The 20220-nt window shown below is 34.5% G+C and overlaps 2 protein-coding genes across 2 annotated transcripts; both read left to right on the forward strand.

Moving 5' to 3' along the window:
• Positions 1 to 1270: 1270 nt before the first annotated feature.
• On the forward strand, positions 1271 to 4970 carry LOC109238801 (disease resistance protein RPH8A-like). The gene has a single exon (XM_019405280.1). It carries the CDS (start codon positions 1500 to 1502, stop codon positions 4173 to 4175), a length of 2676 nt encoding a protein of 891 aa, XP_019260825.1. The 5' UTR covers positions 1271 to 1499; the 3' UTR covers positions 4176 to 4970.
• Positions 4971 to 10195: 5225 nt separating this feature from the next.
• LOC109238802 (glucose--fructose oxidoreductase) lies at positions 10196 to 19913 on the forward strand. The gene is made up of 12 exons (XM_019405281.1): positions 10196 to 10391; positions 11932 to 12072; positions 13555 to 13603; positions 13852 to 13869; positions 17250 to 17365; positions 17440 to 17553; positions 17916 to 17966; positions 18129 to 18217; positions 18463 to 18523; positions 18628 to 18705; positions 18835 to 18945; positions 19417 to 19913. The coding sequence occupies exons 1-12, from the start codon at positions 10263 to 10265 to the stop codon at positions 19543 to 19545; spliced, it is 1086 nt and encodes a 361-aa protein (XP_019260826.1). The 5' UTR covers positions 10196 to 10262; the 3' UTR covers positions 19546 to 19913.
• Positions 19914 to 20220: the final 307 nt, after the last annotated feature.

Consider the following 20220-nt stretch of genomic DNA (forward strand, 5'->3'; position numbering starts at 1 on the left):
TCATTCTTAAGTCAACAATCCCCCGCATAAAAGAAATCTGATGATTTGCCACCTACCTTACAATAGAATAAAAAAGAAAAAGGATTGGGTGTCCATTTCTTTCTGGTCAAAATGTTATTGATGGAAAAAGAGTTAATATAGGTTTCCCATAAATCATCATAAATCCCTTTGAATGTCCTTAATACACAATATTGGACATTATCTAATACAAACACTAAGAAGATTCTCCTCTGGTAAAATTTCTTAGTAGAATTAGTATCTGAATCATTTGAGTGCCTCTTGAACATGGATGCAGCTATATAAAGAAACCAGTAAATAATAAATCCCTATCCTTTTGTTATAAATATTTTTCAAAGATGCCTTAGAAAAATCAAGCACTGTAACAAATAGCAACACTACTAAAATATGTCCATAAAGAAAACAGTTTATAATAGAAAATGAAATGATCATCGTCCCCTTTGAAAGAAGATGATTGCAGCAGAAGGAAAAGGAAAACTATGGTAAAAGGTCATATACACAATTAACAAGTCAATATTATAACTACTTGCTAACTAATATAATGTCTAATTCTCTTTCAGTACTCAAAAGTATATCCTTGATTGACAAGCAGTGGCGGAGGCAGGATCTCCATGAAGGGGGTTCAAAATTTTTTTTTGTAGCTAGTGGGAATTGAACCTATGACCTTATCAAGGTTTGGAACCCCCTCGACCACTAAACTACACTTTTGGGTTGTGTTAAAGGGGGTTCAAAACTTAATATATAGAGGTAAATACCAGATTTTACCTTATATATTCGGCGAAGGGGATTCGGGTGAACCCCCTTCCGCCCCCCTAAATCCGCCCCTGTTGACAAGTCTAGAAAATTGTCTGGTTTGTCCTCCCAAGTAAGAATAGATTGTCTCTGTTCATGTATTTCTTGTTTGGTCAGCTGCAATATAAAGTGTTAGTCTTCCATGGTAAAGTTGCTGCCATGTGACAAGGAGGTCACGGGTTCGAGCCGTGAAAACAGCCGAAATGAAGGGTAAGGTTGCGTACAATAGTCACTTGTGGTCTGGCCCTTCCCCAGACCCTGCACATAGCGGGAGGTTAGTACACCGGGCTGCCAAAAAAAGAAAAAAAAAAAAGGTCTTCCATGGTGTGTTGGCACTTGGCAGTTAACAGTTTCAAAGAATTCCAAAAGCCTAGCTATAATTTAAAGAATTCCAAAAGCAGAGTTCGTGCCTTTCACTATTTTATTGCATTTAAACTTCTCAAATTCTATCTGTCCCATGTTGAAATAGGAAAGACTTTAATATTATTTCCTTTTGTTTTCCAGGTGTTGGATGGATGCCAACTTCTTATATATTTTTGAAGGGGCCGGGAGATGGTTGACTTTAGAACAATAGACAGATACATCAGTAGGTTGACCAGCAGAACAAAGAAGAACTCAGAACTATTAGCATTGCATTAGAGATAACATTACACAATTTGACTCAGATTCAATTTGTGACAAAACAAAACATGGCAGAAATTCTGTTGACAGTAGTAATCAAGAAGGCTGCAGATATTGCCGGTGAACTTATTTCAGCACAAGTTTCTAGGTATAGTAAATTGCCAGAGAACACAAAATGGATCGAAAGAGAGATGAGACACATGCAATCTTACCTCAAAGATGCTGAGTCCAAGCAAGCCAGAGATGAAAGAATCAAGAACATGATCAAGGATATTGAAGAAATTGCTCGTGATGTGGAAGATATTCTGGATGAGTTTCTTCCCAAAGTTGCATCCAAGGGAGGAAAATCACTTGGGTTTTTTAAGAAGACTTTTCACGCCATTCCGTTTGGAATAGCTGCATTTAAGTTTGTTTCAGAAATTGAGAAGATCAAGAGAAGGGTACATGAAATTGATCGCGTAAGAACAACTTATGGTATCATGGATACCGGTGCTAGTGCTGAAGCTGATGGCAACTGGGATTTTAGAAGATCATTTCTCTATGCCGATGAACCTGATGTTGTTGGTCTAGACAAAGATTGCCAAAGTTTAGAGGCCAAATTACTCGATGCACATTTAAGGTACGCTGTAGTCTCAATAGTTGGCATGCCAGGTCTGGGAAAGACAACACTTGGAAAGAGAATTTACAGGCGTCTTCAAGGTAATTTCGAGTGCTCCGCTTTAGTCTATATTTCTCAAGAGCCAAGAATGAGGGAGCTTCTACTCAGCATAGCTAGACAAGTAGGCCTACCAGAAGGAAGGAGAGATGAGGAGTTGGAGTTCAACTTGAGCACATTCTTGAAGGAAAAAAGGTATCTTGTTTTCTTGGATGACATTTGGAATACTAGCACTTGGGATGGTTTGAAACTTGTCTTCCCCAACAATTGTAAAAGTGGAAGTAGGCTTATTATTACTTCACGAAATAATAATGTTGGTCGATACATTGGAGGTGAAAAATCACTTCATAAGTTGCAACCCCTAGATCCAGAAAATAGCTGGAAGCTATTCTCCAAGATGATCACAACCCTTCAAGAAACCACCATCAATCCACCAGAGCTGATAGACATTGCTAGGAAGATAGTAGGAAGATGTGGTGGCGTGCCTCTAGCTATTGAGATGACAGCAGGTATGTTGCGTGCCCGAGAAAGAACAGAACCTGAATGGAATGGGATACTCAAAAAAATAGGTCTAGATGATCAAGACAAATTCTCAAAGATTTTGACTTTGAGTTACACGGATTTGCCGGCCACTTTAAAACCTTGCTTTCTCTATTTTGGACTCTTTCCTGAGGATACACAAATATATGCTTCTGATTTGATCAACATGTGGGTTGCAGAGAAATTTTTAGGAAGTGAAAGGGGGATGGATGCCACAGATATTGGGGCAGACTACCTAAACATCTTGGTGGCTCGGAATTTAATCCAGGTTGCTAGTAGAGGATTCGATGGAAGGATCAAAAGTTGTCGAATTCATGATCTTTTGCATGATCTTTGCATTACACTGGCTGAAGAGAGCAACTTTTTTCAGAAGGTAGACAGCAGAGGTTTTGGTGCTACTACTACCAGAATTCGAAGAGTTGCTCTCCATCCTCGACATATCACTGAGTATGTCACTTCAAACTCTGAAGCTCCAAAGATTCGCGCTTTGCTATGTTTCACCAGCGATTACCAGGGAATCGACCAGCAACATCTCCAACATATGATTTCCAGATTCAGGTTCCTACGTGTTTTGAGTCTTGAGGCTAGATATTCTTGGTGCTCTTTGCCAAATGAAATTGTGAACATGAACCACTTAAGTTACATTAAACTAAAAGGAACTTTCCATGGAGAATTTCCTTCCCGTGTATGTTATCTTGAAACCCTTCTTACCTTGGACATCCGAGGATGTTTGGGAACCATATTCCTTCCTACTTCTGTCTGGAGGATGAGACAAGTGAGACATATCCTTCTTGGATATACTACTAACTTCATATCCTCATTTTCTCTCACACGCAGATTTAAGAACAAAAATATGTCCCTTCCAGATAAGGTGGATTCAATAAATCTCCAGACACTGTACAATGTACAATCCGAGTATTTGAAACCGAGCTGGTTCTCTAAATTCATCAATTTAAGAAGATTGAAGATAAGGTATATCTCAGAAGAGATATTGAGGGCATTGATGGATGCAGATCATGTGTTACAGAAGCTCGAGAAGCTTTGTTTGGGAGGAAATTTCGACGACAGAACTTCTATAAGTATTGAAGCAGGGGCAATCAGCAGTACGTATTATACACAGACATTCAATCTTTCTGGCTATCATTATCTCACCAAGCTGAATATTGAGCACATACCACTGAAAAAACTACCCAACTCGGAAGCATTTCCTCCAAATATCATCAAACTTACTATTTCCGCATTTACAATGACAGAAGATCCAATGAATACACTAAAAAGACTACTCAAATTAAAGATCTTGAAACTCAGAGACTTTTACTACAACAGTGTAAAAAAGCTGGATTGCTCTGGTGTAGATAGTTTTCCGCAACTTGAACTGCTTGAAATTGAAGATTGTACTTCTCTACAAGAATTGATAGTGGATGATATGGGAATGCCAAAGATCAAGAAGATTGTAGTTCTTAATTGTCCTTCACTAAAGAAAATCTCAGGGAGACTTCAATGCAGATTGCTGGAGAAGACATCTGATGCAAAAAGGAGGAGAAAATAATCTATGTTGGTATTGTTGTTTTGATAGATTGAGACGCCATGCCTTTGTTCTTTTATTTGTTAAGACATCCCCAAAATGTCTACAGACTTGCTTCAACATGGTTTCCCTGCTAGACTCACTGCAATTCATAGGCACACACGAATCACGATATCCCTTTTCATCATTCTCATTCTCTCTTTTTTCTTTACATATGTAGCACTTTCAAAACAATAGTGAAGATTTGGTTGCCAAATGGAATGTGTTGTCATTGGTCTAATAATATATATAGTAGAATTCAATTTCTCAATCTTAATGCAATTCATGTCAAGATGATTGCTACTCACAGCCTCTGCACATGACATGGATTGAAAGTTCTTGATTGGACAACTCTTACACTAAACTTCTTAATCCATGGAATGAAAGTTAGCAACTTTCATCCAACCTTTACCAAATGTTCATTCAAAAACTAATGGTGCAAATGAAAGCCACGCAATTATGACTTAAATTACTTCCAAACTAAAAAATGTTTGAATTTGGAAGAACTTAATTAGCAAGTTTCAGTTTTTAGTCACCAAAATAACTCAAATCAATCTTATAATATTACAAATAAACTAAAATTTTCTGATAACTCAAAACACAATAGAATTACCTGAATCAGAAGATTTTGGATGTTTTGTGAAGAAATTGGAGGTTGTATGTAGGTTTTGTTTGCTAATACTCACTCAAAATTACTTCATTCACCGTCGAAAATGGAGGAATACATCGGAGGGAAACGGACCTAGTGCGACTTATAAATCGTAAGTACAAATGTGACTTATAAATATTTAAAGGTTAATTACTCTATATACAGTTATACGCCTATATTTGACTCAGTTTCGAATGGACATACTGTGAATTGAAATTAACCAACTAAACTTCTCTGTATTACGGAAATGTTACACTTACATACCCTATGAGTTATCTATTTATTTATATTTATATTTATATTTATACTATATTAAAAGCACTAAGGCCCTTAGCGAAATGTCGTTTGCCTTTTTTACCCTTTAAAAATGGCCGAATACATACGGAGACACTTAAAGTTGGCACGATTTTTCATTTAGACACCGGAACTTAGGGGTGTTCCTAATGAGCACGTACATTACACGAACTTTGTTCCAATTAGACACTCTTTTGACAACTAGCGAAACTTACAAAGTTTGTGCAATACACTCGCTGCTGATGTGGCAAATGGCAAATAAATGACAAATAAAATGACGACATATATCTTTTTGAGTTAAAAAAGAGAGGAAAAACTATGTTAAATCTATTTAATAGACAAAATAAAAATAACATTCTCAAAAAGAAAAGAAAAACTTAAGTTACACCCAATCAAGAAAGAGCACATTTTAAAAAAAAATGAGACATTGGTGTTTTGGAAATCAGTATTCTTGGTGTTCTTCACTATCTTCATGTGTGTTCTTGTTCCAACCAAGATTTTAATCCAAACTTTTAAGAAAAACTACTCCAAATCTGTTATAACTTCAGCTAAAGATTCCCCACGACGACCCGTAGTCAACCCCAACATTAATTTCACAAACTTTCATCCAATCAAGTAACCCATTTTAAATCTTCAAGCTTTTAAAAGACCCCGTTAATGGATCGTTGCTCTAGGCTCTCTAGCGCGGGGTTGAAGTCCAAATTTATAATTCACCGTACCCTTATTTCACTTTCCTTCTCTTTCAATTCAAGTGTTCCTATCAAAATTCCGGATCTTGTCTTATAGAGAGTTTTCCTACTGCTCCCTCTTTTCTCCTTCGACTACTCAGATCCAGTGCTACATTTCTTCTTTTTCATTGGGTAAGCTCACGCCGTCACTTTTACATGTCTTAGCATTTTTGTTTTGCTGTGTAATTTTGCGGAGATTTTGAAATTATTGGATTATTTACGAATTTTGTTTAACGGAAAAGGGTTCAAAATGCTCCTAAACTATTGGAAAAGGTTTAAAAATACCCTTCATCCACCTATTGGGCTAAAAATACCCCTCCATCCACCTTTATGGTTCACTTATGCTCTTTGACTGTTAGGTCAATGTTTGAATTAAAAGTAATTATTATTCTTTTTGTAAAACTTAAAAAAAATATTTTACAAAATATTTTTGTTTTTTCAAACTAATGCACATGTAGTCCCCACTAATTTAGTAAATTCTTCCTCTTCTTTTTTTTCAATTTTTACAAAAAAATATTATTTTTTTCAGTTTTTCTAAAGCATTTTTTTTTTTTGTAAAAACTGGAAAAAAATTGTAACAATAGAAGAAAAAAATGTTTTTAATAAAATATTTTCGTTTTTTAAAAACTGAAAAAGATATTTTCAACAAAATATTTTCGTTTTTGAAAAATATTTTTTTCTCTTTTTTTCAGTTTTTTTTAAAAAAACAAAAATATTTTTTCTTTAAAAAAACTGAAAAACGAAAATAAAACGAAATGCTTTAAAAAAACTTAAAAAATAATATTTTTCAAAAAACGAAAATATTTTTTTCAGTTTTTAAAAAACAAAAATATTTTATTAAAAACATTTTTTTCAGTTTTTACAATGTTTTTTTAGTTTTTACAAAAAAAAAATGCTTTAAAAAAACTGAAAAAAATGAAAAAAAAATAAATTTTTTTTTGTAAAAACTGAGTTGTTTTTTGTAAAAATGAAAAAAAAGAAAGAGACTTTACTAAATTAGTGGACTATTGGTGCATTAGGTTAAAAAAACGGAAAATATTTTGCAATTTTTTTTTTAAGTTTTACAAAAAGAATAATAATTATTTTTAATTTTAACATTGACCTAACGGTCAAAGGGCATAAGTGAACCAATAAAGTGGATGAAAAAGTATATTTGGCCCAATAGGTGGATGAAGGGTATTTTTAAACCTTTTCCAATAGTTTAGGGGCATTTTGAACCCTTTTCCGTTTGTTTAACCTTTTGATGCTTGGATCTAGAGAATTTCTATTATGCTCGGATAAAGGAGAAACTATTGAGCTAAATCAATGGTTGAGGCACAACAATGGTGAAAGTGGAGGAGGCAATGGTGGAAATGGTGGTGGACATAAAGAAGAAGAAGGAGGAGGAAATAAAAAAGACCAAAAAAAAAGAAAGAAAAAATCTGTTTGTTGGACTCTTCACGCGCCTATATTGGGTGAAGCTCACTCAATGTGCCAACTCAGCAAGAAGTGCCTAATTGGAATAAGTTCATGTAATGTACGTGCTCATTAGGAACACCCCTAACTTCAGGTGTCTAAATGAAAAATGGTGCCAACTTTAAGTGTCTCCGTATCTATTCAGCTTTTAAAAATAAATTTCACACTAAACAAAATAGTAATTTAATTATTTTTCTAATATTTAGGAGTTCTAAATCAACTTATATTTTATTTCCCTAATATTAGGAGTTCCAAATCAACTAAATTTTGCATATTAAATATTCCTTGTTTGAACTTGTCCTAACGTGTGAAATAAGCATGAAAAACTATACAAAATATTTACTTTTTTGAGGAAAGGAAAACTTAAGGCTTAGAATTGGTAGTCCATTGCTTCGTTGGCCAATGAAAAATTCAAAATTTTTATGTCCTAACTTTGGTATAAAATATTCAGCTTTCAAATAATCTTTTCTATCTATATTTACTTTTACCAAAGTAAGAAAACAAAAAACAAAATCCCAAACAATTAATATTCTTTAATTACAATTAGTGCAAAAAATTGTTAAGAAAAATTATAATTATAAATAATATTTTATAAAAATATATTTATGTATGTGTTATTAGAGTGAAATTCAAAAATAGCCTGATTACAAGTGATAATTGAAAAATAGTCACAGTTTTTAAAAGTAATCGAAATTTAGCCACTTTTTATGTAAAGATAAATCTGAATGAAAATACTATTCAAAATTCGTGAAATATTCCAGCATAATATACCAGAGTTCCAATATAATATACTGGACTTCCAGCATAATATACTGGAGTTCCAGCATAATATGGTGGAAGTTCATACACGGGTGCTCCAATCTCCAATATATTATGCTGGAACTTTCCGTGTGTTGGAGTTCCAGCATAATATGCTGGAAGTTCATACACAGGTGCACCAATCTCCAGTATATTATGTTGGAATTTTCCGTGTTGCAGCAAAATAGTGGTTATTTTTCAATAACTTTGCAAACACTAGCTATTTTTCAATTATCAGTTCGAAAACTGGCTAACATATACTATTTTCACATTTTATTAGGATTCTGAGCATGAAAACCTAATCAAAGCTAACAATATAACACTAGAAAAGTAAATAAATTTGAGTGGACTTCATTTTCTAACTTCTCATATTATTCAATGAGAATACATATTATACCTACTTTTGAAATTCTAATTACAATTAAGTTCTACCTTTCTAAATATTATTTTTATATAATATTTGAAAATTACACTGACCAATAATAAAATAAATTACTAAAAAGATATTTAAAACATAAAAGACAGAGAGAAAAAAAATGGTTGACATTTCTATCAACACCAAAATTCAAAAGTGAAATATTAGATTAGTTTTTGACTTCAACAATGCAAAATTTTATTGGATAAAATTATAATTACAATTAAATATTTAAACTATGAATGAGCTAATATATGAAGAATCTGAATGAATAAAGAACAAACTATTTTTTTTAATGCTAAGAACAATAATTAAATCTTTGAATTACTAATTAGCAAAAGAATTTAATTTAACTATTTTTTAAATTTATCATATAAGTAAAATTAGTTTTCAGGTTAACAAAATCTTAGGATATATAAATTATCCCTATAGAAAGAGTATTAGTGGTGAAAAAAATGAACAAAATTAGTATTAAGAATCAAATTAGTAAAAAATATAAACTTAAAATAATGAGGATGAAATAATGGAAGACAAAATATATTCTAAACAAGTTGTCATGAATTATTATTATTTGCATTTATTCCAAATAAAAAAAGTCAAGGTTTTTATATATTAAGTTAATAGTGGTAAAATAGTAACTCAAGATCAATTTTTTTAGACTTTACATTGTCACTTATTAATTTTTTTCCAAGAGCTATAAAACCAACATCATCATTTCTAAAGACCAAGAGATTCAATTTTTTAAATTATTTGATTTATCATAAAAGTATTTTATGTTATTTGTTTATTTTCAGTATTAGACTATAGAAATAACAATAATTTTCATAAGATACTTTTATAGAATTCCTCATAAATCACAATAAGGTATATGAGGACTTCTATTGTCAAAATTTATTTCTTATTGAGCTAATAAAATAGGATCATCCGTCTTCATTTTCAAGAACTTGCATTTTTTTTATTAATTTTAATTTTATAAGTCAAATATATTATTTAATAATATTTATATTAGTTTTTAAAAATTATGTATCTTTAAATAAGTATGTTAAAATATGATTATTAATAAATATATTAAAATTAAAACTCTTTATGTATTTATCTTTTATTAAATTTAGAAAGAGGATAAATATATTTATAAAAAATCTTATTTCATGCCTTTGATTTGAGAAGAGAATAAATGTTTTTTTTTTTGAAACATTTACCTTTTGAAGCTCTTAAATAGCAAATGAACAAAAATTACTTAATAAAATTATTTTTGATGAATAATATTGTACAAATTCGTCTGTTTTTCCTTCTAATCTAAGCAATATAAAAGGACTAAGCTCTGTTAAAAATTATTATTATTATTATTATTATTAAGTTTAAGTTATGAGGATTTTTACAATATTAGTTCAATTTAATCGGCTATAGAAGCTTAAATCTATTTTTCAGATTCGCTATCAAGCTTGCAATTAAGATTTACATATTGTCGAAAATTAACTTAAACTGTTTTTGTTCAAAACCTGTACATTCATATGCCTAGAACTTAAATTATATTATTAAATTTATTATTATCATAATATTTATTTGAACTTAAACTATATTATTATTATTATTATTATTATTATTTGTTGTGTCACGTGCTCACGTGCGTAGATGGTTTTTAAACATTTACCAATACCAGTCCAACAAACTGCGAAAACAAACTGAATAATAGTACTGAACTCTAATCGAATCGATCAGTGCTAAGATCTGCAATGGCTCAGTCTCAGGTACCCCAAATAGCAATTCTTGGAGCTGGCATATTTGTCAAAACTCAATACATTCCCAGATTAGCTGAAATTCCTCACCTCTTTGTTCTAAGAGCTATCTGGAGTCGCAGTGAGGTAATTAAACTTAATTCTTGAATTGTGTTCAAAGCAAAGAATTGGTTTTTTATGTAAACAAAAAAATATTCTCCATTTCTATGCATTTTTTCGTGGATTTTAGTTTATGGGTTTTGATAAAAATTGGAACTTTATGTAGTCTAGCTGTGAAATTATTTGATTATTAGTTTTAGTTTCTGGGGTTCATAAAAATGGGAACTTTATGTTGTCTAACTGTGGAATTAATTAATTATTATTTTTATATTGCGTTATCTAGAATTTAAAATAAATCTCCCGTTCCTTTTCATGGATTTAGATATCCGGATAAGATAAAAGTTTAAGTTATATGCAGTGATGCAGTAAAAAATATTTTCATTCAGGTTACTTAAAAGGTAATTACAGGTAACTCTATTGCTAAGTAAGATGAGGATGTTAAGATGGATGCACACCAGATTAGATAGGATTCGAAATGGAGTTATTCGGGACAAGGTAGGTGTGACCCCTATTGAGGACAAGATGCGGGAAGCACGGCTTAGATAGTTTGGACATGTGAGGAGGAGAAGCACAGACGCTCCGGTAAGGAGGTGTGAGAGGTTGACATTGGAGGGCCTTAGGAGAGGTAGAGGTAGGCCGAAGAAGAGTTGGGGTGAGGTGATTAAGCATCACATGACGCAGCTACAGCTGACCGAGGACATGACCCGTGATGGGAAGGCATGACCGTGGAGGTCGAAGATTAGTATAGTAGGTTAGGTAGTCTAGATTATTCATACGGTAGTGTTAGTACGTATTCTCGCATTTGGTTGGTAGTAGGCTTATTTGAATAACTGTTTTTTTTTTCTTTTTTTTTTTCCGATCATCTTACTATCTTGTTGTGTATGCTACTTTTACATGGTTTTTCGGTGTTCTCCCGTCTTGTTTCTTGTTATTATTGTGGTACCTATGCTTGCCTGAGCCGAGGGTTTATTGGAAACAACCTCTCTAACTCCACAAAGATAGAGGTAGGGTCTGCGTACACACTACCCTCCCCAGACCCTACTATGTGGGATTATACTGGGTATGTTGTTGTTGTTCTATTGCTAAGTAACCTGCTATCAAAGGTTAAGTTACACTGTTAGTGTAATTCGTTACAGTGTCAGTGTATATAAATTAAATCCATATGATAAAATTGGCAACACTATGTAGTCTAGATGTTGCATTTTCCTTGGCGGCAAGAATTGGTTTGTTTAGAAACTACAAGTTATACACTATAAAACTTTTGCTATTTGCTCGCATTTGTTTGTGGATTTACCGACTGAATTTGATAAAAATGTAAACTTTATGCAGTCTAGTGTAGCATTTTTTCTTGAAAGTGAAAATCGGATCATTGAGAAAATGCAGGATATTTGCTAGTGGTTGTTTGTGGATTTTAGATTTGGGGTATAAAAATGGGAACTTTATGTAGTCTCGTTGGTGTGTTCTCTTGAAATGAAAGTCCGAATCAGCTAATAACTGAGTTTCTTTGTGTACCTTTCTCTGAAGTAGTTGTTATTCTTAGTCGTGATTGTTACCTTATGTTTGTTAGGAATCTGCCAGAAGTGCTGTTGAAATAGCACGGAAGCATTTCCCAGATGTGGAATGTAAGTGGGGAGATGCCGGGCTTGAAGATATCATTAAGAATAGTTCCATTACAGGTGTTGCCGTTGTTCTTGCTGGACAAACCATGGTATATCTCTCTCGCTTGTCTGTATGCTTGTATATATCACCAAGTTCCATATACACAAAGTAATTAACGTTAGTCGAGTGTATCTTATATCCCTGTCTCTATTTCATTTCATGTCAAGGAGGTAATCCTGGAGTAGGAAAGGAAGTATCATTCATTTTCTTTTTATCTGTAAGTATTTTGTTCAAGCAAAAGTGCATGGATATGTACAAGGAAAAACTCAGTAGCTCTTTGTAAACTTAGGGAACTGAGAAATACAAGTAATGCATCAGTATCATAAACATATAGCATCTTGCACTCGAGTGCCAAAAAATATAAAACATCTGTGTTTAAGTCTATGCACAGGTTCAGCTTTCCCCTGAAAGCATCTTTTGTTCCTCTCCCACCTGTAAAAGCTATGGGTTCGGTTGGGTTCAACCGAACCCATTGCTTTTGCTCATACCCTGTATTTTTGCCTAGAAAATTATTAAATATGTACAAACAATAAATTTTGAACCCATTAAATTAGATGAGATGTGGTAGAATTGTGAATCTGAACGCATAAAATTTAAATTCAGGATCCGCATCTGCTCCCACCAGATAACCCAAAATATACATGCAGGAATAGAATTTCATAACTTTCTGAATTCCTTCTTCGGTTTTCTGCCATACCAGCCCGACAAAAGCTCCTTAACCATATACGGCACATATTCCAGATCTGCAAAACCACCCTAGGCCTACACTGTATCAAAGATGATTAACTTTCTCTGTAAGATTACACATACAACATCTGCTGCCTAATTTAGAACCTCTTCTAAAGGTTATTTTGTGTCAAGCACGCCTCATGTGTTGCTGTCTAGCAGAAACCAATCACTCTTGGAGGATATAGCAAATCCAAGAAAATCTCTATCGCCAATATGATTGCTGAGAGGATCCATCGATACTTTCTTATAGGCTGATAGAATTTACCATCTCTTCATGGTCTCCAATTCCATTTAAGTGAATTTGGAGTATTCTGCAAGAGGCTCTCTCTGGAGTCACTGTAATAGTTGGCTGAATCTCTCTTTTTCCCAATCCTCAACGTTTCTCCTGAAGGTGTTAACCCAATCATGGCATAGGAAAACTGCATGGTTATGCTAAATTACTATAGGAATGACTCAGTAAACCGTGACGAACTTAGAGAAACAGCAAAAAATATATACTTTAAAAATTCATTGATGTCAGAATTACAATGTCAGGGATTGGGATTTTTTTTTTTTTTAATCAAATAAGGGTAGACTGTACTATTTATTAAAAGAAAGGTACACACTTTCATGGTCGAATATCACAAGAAATACTTTTATAGGTGTCAATAGTACATGGAAAGAGGAAATGTCTTCACTATCAGCGTTGTACTTAACAAATTGCAATTAGTTCTGAAGTGAAACATCTTGACGATCAATGTTAGATTGATAAATTGCAGTTAGTTCTGAAAATTGTGTTTGACATTTGAATTAATTCATGCAGGTGGATATGTCATTGAGGTTGCTTAAGGCAGGAAAGCATGTCCTTCAAGGTAATTGCATAAAAAGTTGCAATAAATGGTGTTGGAGAAGTTCATTTCTAATAAAATTTCAAGTTTGTTGCCTTGTCAATGAAGCAGGACAAATACTTGCTTTTCATCTTCTCTCCTTATCTCTTACATTTGCTTCTATGAACCGTTTAAATAAATTGTGTAAATAGCTCATATCTGTGCGACGTGCAATTAACTAACCATTGTGTATTTGCATATCTTCTTTTACTTGGCGAAATTGGGAACTCCAGAGAAACCAGCCGCTTCAAGTAAGATGCATTTTCATTTCATTGAACTTATGTATGTTTCTCTGTTCAATTTATTTCTGTTTGAACTACAGTTAACTAACCAGCTTCTAGCGTTCTTCCTATTGCGACTTGTTCAACCTTAAATGTCTTCTACTACAGTACTCTTAGTGACATGACTGATATAAGAAGTTTAACATGTCTTGGTCTTGAGGCTAGAGTAGATCTTTGTTGAGATTCAAATTAAGACCTTGCACGTCTTACATTCAAAATCTTGTTTTTGGAGTTAAATCTGAACTTAATAACCTTGCAACATCCTTCATCAGTGGACTGAGGCCAGGGGCGGGGAGGCACATTGACAGTACTCTTTCATATTAAGGATATATATGTATAATATATTACTTGCAAAAGTACCAACGAGGTGCAGTACATGTGAAAGAGCTAATGCCATTTACATAGTTTATAGTACACCAGAAAACAAAACAAAAACATAAGCATCTATATTTTTTGTCGTGCAAAGCTTCCGTTTTCCTTTGAAACATCTGAGAGATCGCATGCCTCCCCGAAACATTCCATAAGAGACATGCAGAGATAGTTCTCCTTAGGGACTTGAGTTTCTTCTTGATTTTCTGTCCGTGCCAACGAACAAGAGTTTCCTTCACTTCCTTGGCATTACCATTGTACTCCAAAAAGATTGACACTACAAATTTACCAGCTAAAGCTGCAACTAACAAACAGATAATCTGGTACTCACAAAAGTTTACAACACACAGGAAACATCTACTGCAGATATTTATGAGTCATATTCTCAAGGTGTGGGTGGTGCTGGGGGTGGGAGTGGTGGCTGGGGAAATTCATAAGACCGAGGGGGAGGCGGAAACGGAATAGGCTGAGAAGGATCAACAAATACAAATGGAGGAAACTCCGGAAAATCAGGAAAGTTCCTAGCCACTCCAATTTGTCTCAGGCATTGGCGGACAACCACAATGAATGCGTATTATAAGTTAGATGTTGCATCTGAATGTGTTCAATTCTTTCCATTTTGCTCGTCACTCGTTCGTCCAACCTCTCTGTTCGTTCGTCCAACCTCTCTGTACGTTCGTACACCCTTTGAATATTTCCTGTGTAACTCTGAGCTGATGGAGGTGGAGGCTGAACAGGCTGAGATACAGGATCAACAAATACAAATGGAGGAATCTCTGGAAGATCAGAAATTTCCCAAGTCATAGCAATTTGTCTAATCATGTTGGAGAGCAACAAAAACATCTGACTAGTGTAAGATAGTTGTTGCATCTGAATTTGTTCGTATCTGTCCAACTTGCTCATCACGCGTTCCTCCAACCTGTCCATCTGTTCTACCAACCTTTGAATTATTTCTGTGTAACTCTGAGCACCTTCGTGTGGTGGAGGAGGCGGCTGACTTGGTCCCGCTAAATCATTTGGTCCCTCGGTAGGTACAACTCGAGGAATAGGCTGAGACGTAGGATGGACAAATACAAATGGTGGAAACTCCGGAAGATCAGTAAATTCCCAAATCATAGCCATCTGTTTCATCATGTTACAGAATGTCCCCAATAACCGAGTACTGTAAGTTAGATATTGCATCTGATTATGTTGACTTCTAACCAACTTGCTCATTACTCGTTCCTCAAACCTGTCCATCCTTTCCTCCACCCTCCAAATACTTTCCATGTATTCCCGAGCACTTTGCTCGGATGGTGGTGCTAGCTGCTCATCGCGCAGTTCATCCTCACACCCCTGTAACTTATTTGGTCCAGTTGTCATTTCCATTTTCTTCCATATTCTTCTATCAATCATTTCATTCTGCATTTTCACCAAACTCTCGGAGTTTATTCCCTTCTTCCTCAACAACTTAGTAATAGTGGAAGGAAACCTAACAGTTTCTCTCCAACAAGCACATTTGACATTGGCATTGATAATTCGACCCAAATCAATAGGCAACCTAGTATGCATTGCATACACCAGAGTCAACTGATCCATACAAATCTCCGAAGCATTCACATTCGTGCTCGGGATCACTCTACTATTAACAAAACGCAACCAGGCCCGCGCCGCAAACCCAATATTCTTGCTTTTACAGCTGATTTTAACTCCATTTTCATCAACTGACCAGTTAGCTCCATAAGGACAAAGAATTTCCTCAATCTCTTCAACGGGCGGGTCAGCTATTACCAATCGGGTCGACGAATCGTCAACGGGTATAAGACCGTAGAGATTGTTAATTTCTTCAGGAGAAAAATCAACAAGTTGTCCTTTAACATAAGAAAGATTATATGTTGGATTCAAGTTGGCGTAGAACTCAACAACTAAATCTGGGCTGTAATCTTCGGGTGGTTTTACAAATCCGGCCCACCCGTAGAAATTTATGGTTCGGGTTATGTACTTTTCTTTATATCCGTCGTTTTCATTGAAGTCCATGCCTTTTTCTTCGATGAATTTTGGAGTCATTTTTTTGACCTAGAAAATTTACCACGGCTGCTTTCAGTTCTTTAGATGGAAAATATTAGGGTTTTTGACCTTTTATTTGTTTCAACTTGTTTGTTGAACCATTCAGATGTTGCCACGTTAAGCACTATTGGCTTTTGGATTTTACTTGTCACACGTTTTGAAGCATGGGACTTTTTTACTGCACACGTTTCCACAAAACGAATCAAATTTAAGATTTCTTTTGACACATGGCATTTATTGCTTTTCACTGTTACACATATATAATTGTTGATATTCACTGAATATGTATATATAATTTATGGAGAATTAACCCAAATAGCCGCTCACCCAATCGCGTAAACTCAAGTAGTTTAAATTACTACATTAGAATTGTACCTTAATATTAGTTATTTAGAACTAGATAGATGCCCAATATATATATATATATATATATATATATATATATATATATATATATATATATGTGTGTGTGTGTGTGTGTGTGTGTGTGTGTGTGTGTGTGTGTACATATATATACATGTATACATGTATGTATATATATATTCAACGACTGACCAAAATATTAATAAATAAAAAAATAAAAAAATGAAGAAATTAATTTTTTTTTCGTCCCACCCGGTGACCGGTTACCCACATTGGGGCCCGACTAAATCCAGATTCGCGCCGGGAAGTCCCACATTGGGGGGTAAAACGCTCCCTAATAAAGGCGATTCCGTACCCAGGGCTCGAACCCGAGACCTCTGGTTAAAGATGAAGGAGAAATAAAATATTGTTCTTTATTATTAATATTTTGCATTAACTTAGATCAATCAAATAATGATACTTCTATACATATGGGATTATTTTGGTCTAATAAATTTGTCTATTTAGATATATCAAGTTGTTATATATTTGCATTTCACCTATATATATCTGAGATTGTTGTATTAATGCAGCTGTGGACGAGGCAGAAACAGCATTGACTCACTATAATTCTCTAAGCGCCACACTGACTCATCAACCAATATGGGCTGTAGCAGAAAATTATCGCTTCGAACCTGCCTTCATTGAGGTGCTTGTTACTTGTGTTTCGATCTTATTTTTCATATGTGGCTAGCCGGATAAATTAGTTATTGTATTGTACAGGGCAAAAAACTAATTTCTGAAATTGGAGAGATGATGAATATCCAAGTAATCGTTGAAGGATCAATGAACAACTCAAATCCTTACTTCTCCAGCTCCTGGAGACGCCAGTTTGTTGTGAGTATTTCACTAAATGATACATTAGCTCCGCTATCTAATAGAGGAGGGGTAAGGTACACACTACCCTCCGCAGACCCACTTATGGGATTTTACTGGATTGTTGTTGTTGTTATCTAATAGCGGGGAAAAGGTTCTTCAAAATAAAGTGGCTTCTTTCGTCATAGTACATGTTAAATAATCTTGAAGCTAAACTGAATAGTTGATTGTAACATCTCTGGTCTCTAAGTTTTCTTTTTCGTTGTAGTCTTAAGCACAATGGAAGCATTTTCGAGTTGTTAAGCACGTTGCATGCGTTTTTTTCTCTGTTTCAGTTCAGACTCATTGACTTGATTTTTGACGATTTCATTTGATTTCTTCAGGGTGGTTTCATTCTAGACATGGGTGTACATTTTGTAGCTGGACTAAGGATGGTAATATTGCCATCCCTTCCAGATCTATTTGGCGATAGCTATTTTTTAAACATATTTCAACTTGAAGACAAAAAGATGTTCTTTACATTTTGGACGTCACTAATTACTTGTCAAAGCTTCTTCAATTATTAATTATCACTATTGTCCTCTTCAAATGTGCAGCTTGTTGGATGTGAGATTGCATCTTTGTCAGCCATGAATTCTCATGTCGATAAGACTTTGCCTCCTCCTGATAACATCTCGTCTATGTTGTGAGTTCTACACTATTATCCTGATACCATTAGACCTCTCTATAATGGCATCCCTATATAACAATCATTCACTATGAAAGCCAAGTTTTTCTCGGAACCAATTTTGATGTAATCTGATAAGTCTGTCTTCTATCACTAAATATCGGAATATATAAATGAGGTTGTTATAGAGAGGTTTCACTGTATTAGAGATTTAATTTTAACAAAGTTGAATGTAACCGATGATCACCTTTTGTTCTCTCTAGTCAGCTGGAGAATGGGTGTTCAGGAGTTTTTGTGATGGTGGTATCTTCAAAATCACCAAAGGCAAGTTCAATACTAACTATTTTTTTTTCTCCAGAAAGTATTTTCTATGACAACATATCTGTAGAGCCGTAATTCTTGATTAATTATACTGTTCACATCTCTAGATAATCTGGCGAGTTGTCGGTTTGAATGGAGTGCTGCAAGTTGATCGCGGTAACAAGGATGGAAAACATGGCTACTCGGTAATTTGAAGCTTTATTCTTAATTCCGATTAGAACGAATGTGATTTTTTCTAACTTCTTTCCCTTCACAAAGAACAATGGTTTCAGTGCAAATCTCACATATGTTTTGTCTTTAAATTGCTGTCATAGGTTCACCTTCATATGGTTGATGGTCAAAGCAAGAGCTTCTTTTATCCTTTTAGCGGGGTCACTGACGAACTGAAAACATTTCTATCAGATGTATCAACGGCCAACCTGAAGGTAAAATGCTTCCTGAATTTCTCATTTTCTTAGTTTTAGCGTGACTAGGAGGTCACGTGTTCGAGCCATAGAAACAGTCTCTTGCAGAAATGCAGGGTACGTAAGATTGCATACAATAGACTCTTGTGGTCTGGCCCTTTCCCGGACCCCGCGCAGAGCGGGAGATTAGTGCACCAGGCTGCCCTTTAGTGTCCTGCAAATTAGCTAGTCAAATTGATTTGTGCCTCGTGAACTGTACATATATTTTAAGTCACGTTGTTCGGTATGCTTATTTGGCTTTGGAAATGAAAACGAGCAGTCATTTTCCATTGATCAATAACCATGCTTGTAATCCTTTGATTTATCCTTTACCAAATTATGTATGATTGCAGTGTTAAACCACTACTCCAGATCATTGTTCCTGTGGTTTAAATTCCAGAACGTTTTCATAAGGTTTTCTATCAGTCACCATATAAGATTTCTTTTATGCAGAAGGACCAAAGTTCAAACATCGATCCTCGTCTCTCATTTTCTGAAGGTGCTCGTGATGTTGCTGTTTTGGATGCAATGCTCGAATCAGGAAAGAGACAAGGAGCTCTAGTCCAAGTAAAAAAGTTCTAGTTTTACGCAGCCATTACTCTCCTTGAATATTCATGCACAAGATTCTTGATCTTTATACCATGGAGCGGATACGCTACAGAGAAAAAAAGTGATTCATAATTTGAGGTTACAGAAAAAGGATCGATCGAGAGATCTTACTGTCTCTAAACTCTTGAAGATTTCTAGGACAAAACCATTGTACTCTTTTGGACCCTATTATGTAGCTGAAAAACCTCTTGTTCTATGAGATCCTTTATGTTTTCCAGGGTTAGAAGAAAGAAAAGTTTGGACTATATATATGGAAACAAATGTACTATATGAGCTGGAATTTTTGTTACCTAACATTGTTTCAAGCTGAATAAAAGTGATGGAAATTAATTTTAATCCTATATGTACATGCATTTATTTTTGTTTCTAGAGATATGGCTATGGATAAGAAATTTTATCCACTACTAACAAGTGAGCATTTAGCTTATGAAAGATTTATATCATACTAAACAAATATTATAGGCCTATGAATTTTAAGAATGAAGGGCGAAAAATAATCGATCCGTGAAATTAGTCATTGTTATTTGTACTAGGGTAGACTGCTTACATCATGCCCCTTTGGATGCGGTCCTTCACCAGATCCTGCGTGAATGCGGGATGCTTTATGCATCGGGCTGCCCTTTAAGGACGAATTATAAGAACCAAAAC

This window comes from Nicotiana attenuata, unplaced genomic scaffold (genome assembly GCF_001879085.1).
Source record: "Nicotiana attenuata strain UT unplaced genomic scaffold, NIATTr2, whole genome shotgun sequence".
Taxonomy (NCBI): Eukaryota; Viridiplantae; Streptophyta; class Magnoliopsida; order Solanales; family Solanaceae; genus Nicotiana; species Nicotiana attenuata.

What these genes read in the sequence shown, in the direction of transcription:
- LOC109238801 (XM_019405280.1), top strand. Translation starts at nt 1,500, where the DNA reads ATGGCAGAAATTCTGTTGACAGTAGTAATCAAGAAGGCTGCAGATATT.
- LOC109238802 (XM_019405281.1), top strand. Translation starts at nt 10,263, where the DNA reads ATGGCTCAGTCTCAGGTACCCCAAATAGCAATTCTTGGAGCTGGCATA. An exon ending in TTCTTGCTGGACAAACCATG is followed by an intron (nt 12,073 to 13,554) that starts GTATATCTCTCT and finishes TAATTCATGCAG; the next exon opens with GTGGATATGTCATTGAGGTT. An exon ending in TATCAACGGCCAACCTGAAG is followed by an intron (nt 18,946 to 19,416) that starts GTAAAATGCTTC and finishes TCTTTTATGCAG; the next exon opens with AAGGACCAAAGTTCAAACAT.